Source organism: Danio aesculapii, chromosome 4 (genome assembly GCF_903798145.1).
Source record: "Danio aesculapii chromosome 4, fDanAes4.1, whole genome shotgun sequence".
Classification (NCBI taxonomy): domain Eukaryota; kingdom Metazoa; phylum Chordata; class Actinopteri; order Cypriniformes; family Danionidae; genus Danio; species Danio aesculapii.
Window position 1 is genome coordinate 16,176,822 of NC_079438.1, and position 12,520 is coordinate 16,189,341.

The window sequence follows — 12,520 nt, forward strand, 5'->3', positions numbered from 1 at the left end:
AACTTAAAAGCTTAGTATGAGCAGGTAGTTGATTATATTGAAATTCGAAACCAGGCACAGGATTATTTCATCAGAGATGGGGTTTTATTGAGAAAATGGTCTCCCCATGCTGGTTTTTGTGTGGGTGATCCTTTTGTCCAGGTGGTGGTGCCCATTAAATGGCAGACAGTAGTTTTAAAAACTGCGCATGATGGTCTTGCCGGTCATGCTGGCATAAAAAAGACGTACGATAGAATTCTTAGTTATTTTTACTGGTCTCATAACAAAAAAGATGTCGCCAGTTATGTTAAAACCTGTCATACATGCCAGCTGACTGTTAAGCCTAATCAGTCGTTAAAACCGGCACCTCTGCAGCCCATTTTTGCGGTATGCCAACCTTCGAGTATCTTATCATTGACTGTGTTGGGCCACTCCCTCTCTCAAAAGCAGGGAGTGAATACCTGCTTACAGTAATGTGCCAGGTCACGCGCTATCCGACTGCGTTTCCTTTGTGTTCTATTAACACCCAAGTCTATTGTAAAAGCTCTCACTCAGATTATTTAAATTTTTGGCTTACCTAAAACTATTCCGTCTGATCAGGGAAGTAATTTTACTTCAAACTTGTTGGCCCAAGTTCTTTGTCATCTGGGGATTAAATACAATTTGTCCACTGCATATCATGCGCAAAGCCAAGGTGAGCTAAAGTGCTTTCATTCCACCTTAAAATCCTTGCTTATTCTGTTGAGATGGACAGAGTTTGGGAGGAGGGCCTCCTGTGGCTAATGCTGTCAGCCAGGGAAGTAACTCAACAAAGTATTGGCCATAGCCCAAATAAACTTGTTTTTGCACATAAAGTTCGGGGCGCTGGCTGTTTTGCACGATCAGTGGACTGATTTAGATCCGCCTGAGAAATTGTCTGATCACATTTTGGGTTTTCGTCGACGGTTTTCGTTGGCATGGGAACTAGCTAAAGCACCTGTTTGACCGTCGCACTGAACACAGACAGTTTAGCGTGGGTAACCAGATTGTTGCGCTCCTCCCGGTGTTGAGATCGCCCTTTCAAGCCTAGTACGCTGGGCCATATAAGGTGACGCACATTGGCAATAATGATAACTACACTATTTTAACACCAGACCGAAAAAAGAAATCACAAGCTTGTCACGTTAATATTTTAAAGCCATATTTTAATCGAGACGTGTCACACCAATGCAGATAAATCCTGTAGCATTGCTTGATAGTTTTCCTGAGCACTATGCGCATCATGTGACTGACATGCAGGCGGATGAATTTAAAACACCCGATGATTGCGTGTTGCAGGGTAGGTTGAGGAATTCTGAGAATTTTAAAAAGGTGTTATTTGATTTTAAACATCTAGATGCTACTCAACAACAAGAATTAATTCATTTGTTATCTGAGTTTTGTTGTAAATTTCTCTAGTCTAGCTCACGGCACCAAACTGTTGTGAAATTCTAAGAAGAGCCAAAAAACCAAGGAGAATTTTCGGTTTTCTTCAAAGCAGAATCCTTTAATAATAAGAACTCAGCATGGCTGTGGCGTCATCAAAAGAAAACTCTCAACTGTACAGCAAGCACTAGGTTTTTATACATTCTAAAACAAAGCATGCAAATGAAGTGTTGTTGTCGGCAGGGTAAAGGCAGAAAACAGTGTGGAAAATTATGTTCTGGTGACCAGTCCCGTCTGACCAGTTGACCGAAAAGAGAAAACAATAGACAGTCGTGCTGTGAAACTGACAATTTGCATTACTTTGGAGACAGTCAGGGCTCAGGAAACCAAGACATTTAAACGTCTGTCGCACCAGTTTTATGTATGTGTGTGTGTGTATATAATATTCTCTGATGTACCAACACAGACAAGTGTTTTGATTCATGCTATAGTTGTGGGAGAAGCCATGCCTTTTCACCAGCGCTTTTATCGTGTTCCGTTGAATGAACATGATGTATTGAGAACAGAATTCCAGTATTTGTTTGACAATCAACTGGCTGAAACCTCTTACTCTTGCTGGTCATCTCCTTGTCTTTTAGTTAGGAAGTCTGACGATAGTTTCCGTTTTTGTACGGACTATAGAAAATTTAATTCAGTTACAAAACCAGACTCCTTTTCTCTACTGAGGATGGAGGATTGTATTGATCAGATCGGTGCTGCAAAACTCGTGATTAATTGGATTTACTTAAGGCCTATTGGCAGGTCTTGTTAACTGAGTGTTTGCGGGAATTGTCATCATTTATAACACCTGATGGGCTATTCTCTTACCGGGTGATGAGCTTCGGCCTGCGGAACGCGCCCGCAACATTTCAGAGATTAATGAATAAAATAGTTGCGGGACTTGAAGGGGTTACCGTTTATTTGAATTATACGATTGTGGTAAGTGACAGCTGGCCAGAGCATCTTTGTCGTTTGCACCGCCTTCTTGATCGCTTCTTGCAGGCCAAGATCAGATGAATATCCGTTGCCTGTCACTAAAAAAGAATTGATGTGCTTTCTGGGACCATTTAAGCTTAACCATTTAAGATTATGGTGGATGCCAGTAAAGAGGGAGCGGGTGCAGTGTTAGTTCAAGAGGATGATGTGGGCATCGAGTGTCCTGTTTGTTTTTTCTCACGAAAATAGTTATCAACGGTATTATTGGAAAAAGAAGCACTCGCATTAATCTGGGCTCTTTAACACTGAGGTGTATGTGGGAGGAGATGGTTCACCTTTAACAATTTGTAGCGGACATAATCCTTTTACCTTTTTGCACTTGCCTAAAAATCCTAACCAACGGCTTATGCGTTGGTGCTTTTTTCTCCAACCTTTCCATTTGGATATTAGGCACTTAGAAGGCTCTGAGATTATAGTGGCCGACGCCCTGTCTAGGACCCCCTTGTAAATATGGGTTTGTATTCACTTTTTAAAATGTATGTATTTAATTGTTTATTGTATAATGGAAACGTTGTTTCCTGTTTATGGGGAAGTGTGTGACACCTGCTGTGATGTCATTTGTCTGTCTGTGTGTCTGTTTTGCTACAGATGCGCTGCAACATTGCTGGGCATAATCAGGTGGATGGGGAACAGCTGAGTCTAAGTGTGCGCTCTTTTATCAGCTTCCTGCTACTGTTTGGGACAGACTTTTTCCTGATGCTAAGGGTTGGACTGAGACCAGCGGCGTGCGAGTTGGCGAGGCGTTTTGCCAAATTTTTGGTCACAGTGGGCTTAAAATAAACTTTTGAAATGTGACTTTTGGCTTCCCCCTCCTTTTTCCTTGTTTCGTCTCAAGGGCGTAACACGCTGAAAATTGGACTGACAGTTTCAATTTACTATATGTATGTTACAATTTACATTTCTAAAAGCACTAGATAAATAAAAATGAATTGAATTGAATCTGCTTAAATGTGTACACGTTAATGGACCGAACAAAATATGATCTGATTTATTTTATGTTTAATTTGCATCAAAATTACTGTGTGTGTAGCCAACGTTTCCAGTGTCTTTTCACTTTTCAGCTTTTGATGAGAGTTTTTAAGATTAAAACTTATGTTTTATTTATTTATTTCAGACCCAATTGAAGTGAATGAGGGGAGTAAAGAGGAGGAACATCATGTCAAATTGATGAAAAAACTCATTTACAGACTGATGGTATTTTAAAAAGGAGAGACAAGAATCGTTTCACCTGCACTCAGTGTGGAAAGAGTTTGGCAAGCAAAAGCAAACTTAAGATTCACATGATGATCCACACAGGAGAGAAACAATTCACATGCACTCAGTGTGGGAAGAGTTTCAGCCAATCATCATCCCTTAATCAACACATGAGGATCCACACTGGAGAGAAACCATTCACTTGCACTCAGTGTGGGAAGAGTTTTAACAGCTCATCACACCTTAATCAACACACGAGGATCCACACTGGAGAGAAACCATTCACATGCACTCAGTGTGGGAAGAGTTTCAGCCAATTATCACACCTTAATCTACACATGATGAGCCACACTGGAGAGAAACCATTCACATGCACTCGGTGTGGGAAGAGTTTTAACTGCTCATCACACCTTAATCGACACATGATGATCCACACTGGAGAGAAACCATTCACATGCACTCGGTGTGGGAAGAGTTTTAACTGCTCATCACACCTTAATCAACACATGATGATCCACACTGGAGAAAAACCTTTCACATGCACTCAATGTGGGAAGAGTTTCAGCCAATCATCACACCTTAATCAACACATGATGATCCACACTGGAGAGAAACCATTCACATGCACTCAGTGTGGGACGAGTTTCAGAAAATCATCATCCCTTAATCAACACATGATGATCCACACTGGAAAGAAACCATTCACATGCACTCAATGTGGGAAGAGTTTTAACTGCTCATCACACCATAATAAACACATGAGGATCCACACTGGAGAGAAACCATTCACATGCACTTAAGCCGTGGTCACACTAGACTTTTCTCTCCATAGACTTCCATTCATACACACGCGAATGCGTCAGACCGGAAACACAAGTTTGTGCGCCAAGTTTCGCAGTTCACTGCCTTGCAAAGTTTAAGCTTGGTGAACTCTTACCTTGGAAATTGCATCACCAATGGAAAATCAAAACATGACCTCTCTGGACAGAAACCCTAGTGTGACCGCAGCTTTGGTGTGGGATGAGTTTCACCAACTCATCAGACCTTAATAAACACATGAAGACCCACACTGGTGTGAAAGTGTATATGTGCTTGAGTGTGAGAAGACTTTTCTTACAGCTCCAAAATTGAAACGGCACCAGACGATTCACACTGGAGAGACCATACAAGTGTTCACACTGTGACGAGGTTTAAACGGTTAACGTATCTGAAAACACAAAAGAGGATTCACACTGGAGAAACCGTACAGATCTGATCAGTGACTACAGAGTTTCGGTCATACGGTGCAACTTAAGAAACACATGGACAAAAAGTTGCACACATGACATGAATGCAGCAAAACATTTTCTCATGTGCAAAGAATGTTTCATGTCTGAATATTGTTTGAAAAGGCTGAGTGACGGTATACTGTTTTCCAACACTCCTACACTGCAGTAGGTGGGGTTGTAAATGTGTTGCACTCCTCGCATTTACTGTAAACACTATGATGGTGGCTGAGTGTAGAACAGTTTCATAAACATCTGGCAAACAGCACCTCTGTGGCTTGAAATCTCTTTGCAAGTTATTTTACAGGTGCGGATGCTTCATGTAGCTAGTGTTGTTTTGGATAATGTTCTCTGTCTGACTCCCTGAATGAGAAACAAATCACTGGGAAGACACCACACATCAAAGAAGGTTGAGCTCCAGGATGGTTAATTTGCAATATACCAGGGCCTCAAGTTTAGAAAGCCCATTCAATTGTCCAATTGTCATCTTTTATCAGTAAAGTTTCTTTTAGGTTCAAGATTCTTTCTAGTTTACTACATTTACTTGTTTGAGTAGAATACAAACCTGATGAATATTTTATGATTTAGGCAGAGCGACAGGTATTAAGTTTTACAATATTAATACACTGTGATGATCCCAAGACTCCAGATTGGAGTATGGGGTAAATCCTGATTGGATGCCTGCATTACTCATCAATGGGTATATAAAAGTTGTTGTGCTAGCTACCGCAGGACGCTGTGGCTACTCGGGAGTTCTCATGTCAAGACCTGCCATCTTATTGACTCTACCCTTATGGTTTTAGACATTTGTTGGTTGCTTTGATTGATTGTTCTATTGAGTTACATTTTTATAATAAATAATTTGCATTCAGGCTATTTTGTTGGCTCATCTCTATTTTATGTTGCGACTCAAACAAGCGGGCCATAACACTTTGTAAAATGTGTCTGGATGTATCCGAGACCTTGTCCTTTCATTCATGACCATAGGTGTGAGTAGGAACCTAGATTGAGTGGTAAATTGAGAACATTGCCTTTCTTCTCAGCTCCTTCACCACAACAGACAATCACATCAACTGCATTACTGCTGCCGTTGCACTGATCCATCTTTAAATTTCACATTCCATTTCTCATGAAAAAAAAAAAAAAAAAACGCAGAACTCCATTTGGGGTAAGGACTCTCCTCCAAACTGGAGATGGCCACCTTTTTCCAGTCAAGCACCATGGTTTCTGACTTACTGGTGCTGTTTCTTTCCTTGCCATGTCAAATTGTCCCTCTGCATGCTGAAGGTCCATGTCCTATAAAGCTAAAAGGACGTTATCTGCAAATGGCAGAGACAGTCCTAGCCTGCACCTAAAATTCTGTCAGTAAAAAATATATTTTTGAGATCATTCTGAAAAATAACACATTTACAAAATAAAATGAACAAATAGATGGATGGATAGACATTGTATTGGTGGAAGGGAAAGTAGGATGGCTTGTTCAACCATAAATGAAGATGGAGCTCTCTCAGGAGGGGTAGACCAGTGCGTGCGATGTCTCACACTGAAGATGTTATTGTTCCAGATATATTAATTAATTGATTAAATTATTAAACCGTTTTAAATATTGTAAAGAAATATTTACAAGGATATACTGAAGTAGAGAAGTAACTTTAGGAAGGCAATTCATTTTGAGCATGATAGTTTGTTATTTTGAGTACCTCAGAGCAGTGGTTCTCAATTCTGGTGCTTGTGCAAAATAAGTTGACAACCAGCGAAAATCAGAAAATATGACATGTAAGAGCAATTCATTTAAAAAACAAGTAAAGGAAAGTGTTCGGTGTTTCAGGACATAAGAGCAAGTAATAAAATAGGCTATAGCCTATATTTCGCCCCGTGGAATCCCAGCTTTGGCCTGATCAGGCCCTGGAAGTGACAGTGGAAATGCAACTGGACCTAGCTTGCTTGCTTTAGGCGCGATTGTGGAAATGCAGATAATGGTTCTGGTGGCTCTCAATGGTGTGGAACACTGGTCAGTTTGTGTTGGCTTGTCACTGGGCTACCCCTATCCAGTGGCAACACTGTAGTCCTCACTGTGGTGGGCAGATTCTTAAAGGCAGCTCACTTTATTCCCTTCCCCAAATTACCTTCATCGAGGGAGACAGCAGCCATTGTCTTGGACCACGTGTTCCGTATTCACAGCCTCCTAGTTGACATGGTTTTAGACAGGGGTCTCCAATTTGTGTCCAGGTTTTGGGCAGAATTCTGCTGACAGCTGGGGCGACTGGTAGCCTTTCTCATGAGCACCACCCACAGACCAATGGACAGGCCTAGCAAGCTAATCTGCGGCTGGAGAGGGTCCTGCATTGCGTCGCATGCAGGGAACTGTCATCTTGGAGTTCCAGATTAACCATGGTTGAATATGCATATAACTCCCTTCCCATCTTGTCTATGGGCTTGCCTCCCTTTCAGTGCTACTTAGGCTACAAGCCCCCTCTGTAGACTGATTTCACAAGGCCACCATTTTAAAAGTAAAATAGAGGCTAGATTGGGAAAAAAACCTGGTATTGAGGTAAGTATTGCCTGGAGTCACACAGGAACATTGTGTACCTGGCTGTATCTTAATTGCAGTCCTTTCTGGTGGGCACCAGTGAACACAATGGCAAATCAGTGCTGTTTAAGAACACCCTCAAGCGGCACTTGAATATTTGTGGGAAATGGACGTTTTTAAAACTTCTGTACCGGGATAACACTATTACAGACAACACAAGGGTGTGCTACAGAGGACTGCATTATTTTATCGCTCAACCGGTTACATAGGCTGAAGCAAGGAATTGTCCCCACAGTGTTTACCTGGTGCCATGAAATGAATCCTAGGAGGACACTTAAGCGTATTACTTTTAAAGAGATTGTAATTTTGTTTGATGCCTAATATGCTTTTAATTGTTTAAATTAAACTGAACTGAATGATATTAAAGTGATGTTTACACAATCTGCATTTTGAAATCGCGGCAATAGCTGGAGGTTTGTAGTCCACAGCATGTAGTTGCAATATTTACAGAGCTGATCCTATACTTCCATGTTTTTCCCACTGCAGCCTAGCTTTCGTTCTTTACAATGGTGGCCGTGTGAAATAAGCGTATTCTCTTCACAAGAACCAGATACCATTGTTCCCTCATGCATTCGTTTATTCAGAGATGCCTCCAGACATGGAGACAAGCGTCTGCCCCCTCTATACATGTGTGGTCAGAAAGTCTGGTTGTCTTCTAAAGACATTCCTCTCAGACTTCCCTCACATAAATTTGGACCTAAATTCATTGGTCCATTTCCCATTATCAAGGTGCTCAGTCCAGTGTTAGTTTAACTCAAATTAAGCTCTAAGTTTTAAAATATTCATCCATATATTTTCCAGGTGTCTAGGATCAAACCCATTCTTCTCTCCCCCCTGCAGCCCTTAACCTCTGCTCCTCAGCCCCCCCCAGACTGGTTGAGGATGCACTCACATACGCAGTGAGTGCACTGGCTCCTGGATGTAAGGAAGAGAGATTATCAGTATCGGGTAGACAGAAAAGAAGTCCAGAGGAGAGATGTTGGATTCCAGCTTTGAATATTCCGGACCTCTCTCATTGATCAGTTTCATCAGGTCCATAGTGCATTTTAAGGGAATGCCAGGGGCCGTTCTTGAGAGAGGGGGTACTGCCACCATACCTCACGCTTTTGCTCACTCCTCCTGTTCTGGGTTACAGATTATCTCTTGTCATCTGCTTTTATTTGCAGTCACAGGAGCTCTCATTTTCCTTTTACCTGTTTATACCACTTCATTTCTCTTCGTTTGTCAGTATGTTATCCATCGTTTGTGTGCATATTATTTTGTTACTCACCCTGTATTTGTGTCCAGGACTGCTAGTGAGCGAGTGTCTGGTTGTTGTTTTTTTCCCACGGCACTTACTTAGCGCTCACCCGACTGGGTGTTTACTTTGACTATGACTTTTTCCGGGACTCACTCCTCAAAGTCTTGTTGTTTTTCTGCATGTGAGTTCACTCTTTTTTTCTTTTTTTTTTTACTCATGACACAAGTATTTTCTTTCTCTGGTGTGTTTAAATGTCTTTAGATTTTGGCATGATGTTTAGCTTTTGAGGCTCTTTTGGTCAACTTCACAATGTCAGATAGGTCCTATTTAGGTGATTTCTTGATTGCAAACATGTGGTAGTAATCAGGTCTGGGTGTGGCTAGAGAACTTGAAGTCGGTGTGATAAATTAAAGTTGTTTTAATGGGGGAAAAACATTTTCACACAAGGCTATGCAGTTCAGTATTTTGTCTTTTAAGAATAAAAACCTTCATTTAAAAACTGCACAATGTGTTTGTGTTATATTTGACTAATATTTACATTTGTTTGATGATCTGATATCGTAAAGTATTAGAATTCTGCACTGCATTCGTTACATGCAGATTACTAACCCTTAGAACATTTGTAATTTAAAGGTGCAGATTTAAGGCTTTATGCAGATATGTCTGTATCAGGCATAGAAGGAGAAAGCATTTCTTATCTGCTTTACATGTTTTACAAAAACATGTTGTTTTGTTGTGATTACGAATATATACAAATAGAAAAACTGGCCATTTACAGCTTTCAAATGTATGTCTCATCAATATGACCAAAATTGATCTGGGATCATTCATATAAGAATCTGCTTAAATGTGTATGTGTGTAATGGACCCCAGGAGGTTGATATGACAAGATCAATCTAAATATGATCTGCTATGTTTTTACATTTAATGTGCATCAAAATTAAGGTTTGTGTAGCCAATGTTTTTAGTGCCTTTTCACTTCAGCTTTTGATGAGAGTTTTAATGATTTACTAAAAACTGAACTTTTTATTTATTTCAGACCTAATTAAAGACTATGAGGAGAGTAAAGAGGAGGAACACGATGTCAAAATTGAGGACAAAACTCATTTAGAGACTGATGATATTTTAAAAGTGAGAGACAAGAGTTGTTTTACCTGCACTCAGTGTGGAAAGAGTTTGGCAAGCAAAAGCAAACTTAAGATTCACATGATGATCCACACTGGAGAGAAACCATTCACATGCACTCAGTGTGGGAAGAGTTTCAGCCAATCATCATCCCTTAATCAACACATGAAGATCCACACTGGAGAGAAACCATTCACATGTACTCAGTGTGGGAAGAGTTTCAGCCGATCATCATCCCTTAATCAACACATGAAGATCCACACTGGAGAGAAACCATTCACATGTACTCAGTGTGGGAAGAGTTTCAGCAAATCATCACACCTTAATCAACACAAGATGATCCACACCGGAGAGAAACCATTCACATGCCCTCAGTGTGGGAAGAGTTTCAGCAAATCATCACACCTTAATCAACACATGATGATCCACACTGGAGAGAAACCATTCAAATGCACTCATTGTGGGAAGAGTTTCATCCACTCATCACACCTTAATCACCACATGATGATCCACACCGGAGAGAAACCATTCACATGCAACCAGTGTGGGAAGAGTTTCAGCCAATTATCATCCCTTAATAAACACATGAGGATCCACACTGGAGAGAAACCTTTCACATGCAACCAGTGTGGGAAGAGTTTCAGCCAACCATCATCCCTTAATCAACACATGATGATTCACACCGGAGAGAAACCATTCACATGCCCTCAGTGTGGGAAGAGTTTCAGAAAATCATCACACCTTAATCAACACATGATGATCCACACTGGAGAGAAACCATTCACATGCCCTCAGTGTGGGAAGAGTTTCAGAAAATCATCACACCTTAATCAACACATGATGATCCACACTGGAGAGAAACCATTCACATGCACTCATTGTGGGAAGAGTTTCATCCACTCATCACACCTTAATCAACACATGATGATCCACACTGGAGAGAAACCATTCACATGCAACCAGTGTGGGAAGAGTTTCAGCCAATTATCATCCCTTAATAAACACATGATGATCCACACTGGAGAGAAACCATTCACATGCAACCAGTGTGGGAAGAGTTTCAGCTTATCATCAACGCTTTATAGACACATGATGATCCACACCAGAGAAAAACCATTCACCTGCACTCAGTGTGGGAAGAGTTTCAGCCAATCATCATACCTTAATAAACACACAAAGATCCACACTGGTATGAGAGAGTACATGTGCTTGGAGTGTGAGAAGACTTTTATTACAGCTGCAGAATTGAAACGACACAAGAGGATTCACACTGGAGAGTAACCCTAGACATGATCAGTGTGTATAGAGTTTCACTCATTTGGGGCAGCTTAAGAAACAAATAGGATGGTTTCCGGTATGACGTCGACACATGTAGCAGCATAGAAACAGCGCTCCCATACACCATCCTCCTTTTTACATCATATATGATAACCTAAACCATATTTAAATAACATGGAGGGGGGCAAAAACAACCATTGAAACCTGAAAAAAATGAGAAATCAACAGATGAAAAATCAGAGAAGGACGGGATAGCTGATAGCTTGTCAGCTAGCATTGCAGCAATACATACGGACATCAAAGCTTTCTAGATGGATATTAAATGCGATTTAACCGCCTTCCAAGATTCTCTCGCAAAACATGTGAAAATGGAACTAAGGAACTTTAAACAAGAAGTCAATCAAAAACTGGATGGCCTTATCACGGACCTAAATGCAACGGCAGGTCAAAGAATTGGAGAAGCGAGTTGGAGAATTGGAGAAGCGAGTTGGAGAATTGGAGGAGAACGAGATGAAAGAAATGCTCGATCAAACCATCCAAATTCAAGAAAATTTGCAAGAGAAACTGTTAGATCTAGAATGACATAGAAATAATATTCGGAGATTTGGAATCCCGTAAGGAACCGAGGGGAATAATATCCAAGACTTGGTGGAAAGATTATCAAAATGGAGCTGTCACTCGACTAATTGGACCTTTAAAAGCCAAAGGTGTTACCGGGCACTCGGACCAAAACCACCCGCTGACGCCACCCTAGATCAGTGGTGGTATTCTTCCTGGAATACAAAATGAAGAAATTGGTCCTCCGCATGGAGAAAGATAGTAATACACTAGAATGAAAAAAGGATTTTTTTTAACCAAGACTACCCACCTGAGATCCAACAGAAAAGACAGGCTTTTGCTCCTTTAAGAAAAATTCTGAAAGAAAAGGTGATTAAGTTCCAAACACCACCGCCAGCGAAACGTAGAATCTTTCTGGAAAACGGGCTGGTCATTTACAATTCGATGACGGAAGCATCAAGAGATCTGAAAGAAAAAGGACTGATAAATAGCGAAGAAGAAACTATTGTAGGGATCTCTGGGAAAGTGAAACAAAGACCTTGGCAAAAGGAGTGACATGGAAGAAAAGTAAGGAAAAACATCAAGTGAAGATCTGGGAAAAACTATGTGAATTTCAAAGGGACAACACTAGCTCCATTTGAAAGAAGAGTAAAACCTGACAGATCCTAACAAAGAACGCTGAGAGACTGGTTAAAATTCTTGACGTAATTCACCAATGATGGACATTTAAACCGTTTGAAGGAAGAATGGTATTTAACCGAACTGACCAACAACACAAGATGAACAATTAAAGCACACCAAGACTCGAGTCATTGAGTAACATACTGGTAGGAAGACATGAAGGTATTCTAA

The 12,520-nt window shown here is 40.7% G+C and overlaps 2 protein-coding genes across 6 annotated transcripts in view; both read left to right on the forward strand.

Moving 5' to 3' along the window:
• LOC130222096 (gastrula zinc finger protein XlCGF57.1-like) overlaps positions 1-3,378 on the forward strand; it is a 31,197-nt gene extending 27,819 nt beyond the window's left edge. The window contains exon 2 of the transcript XR_008836354.1: positions 3,007-3,378. The gene's annotated coding sequence lies outside the window, so the exon portion shown is untranslated. The remainder of the gene's footprint in view (positions 1-3,006) is intronic.
• A 208-nt stretch (positions 3,379-3,586) lies between these two features.
• LOC130222070 (gastrula zinc finger protein XlCGF57.1-like) lies at positions 3,587-11,181 on the forward strand. 5 transcript variants are annotated; one of them, XM_056454695.1, is made up of 2 exons: positions 3,587-4,359; positions 9,903-11,181. In XM_056454695.1, exons 1-2 carry the CDS (start codon positions 3,699-3,701, stop codon positions 11,111-11,113), a joined length of 1,872 nt encoding a protein of 623 aa, XP_056310670.1. In that variant the 5' UTR covers positions 3,587-3,698; the 3' UTR covers positions 11,114-11,181. The 5 variants fall into 5 exon arrangements, with proteins under 5 accessions (XP_056310670.1, XP_056310671.1, XP_056310667.1 ...); XM_056454696.1 differs by having other exon boundaries at positions 3,617-4,402; positions 9,862-11,181; XM_056454692.1 differs by having other exon boundaries at positions 3,617-4,286; positions 9,914-11,181.
• The last annotated feature ends 1,339 nt before the right edge of the window (positions 11,182-12,520 follow it).

Coding starts and splice junctions, on each gene's coding strand:
- LOC130222070 (XM_056454696.1), top strand. CDS start 3,699: ATGATGATCCACACAGGAGAGAAACAATTCACATGCACTCAGTGTGGG. Junction 4,403..9,861: donor ACTGGAGAGAAACCATTCAC/ATGCACTTAAGC, acceptor GAGTTGTTTTAC/CTGCACTCAGTGTGGAAAGA.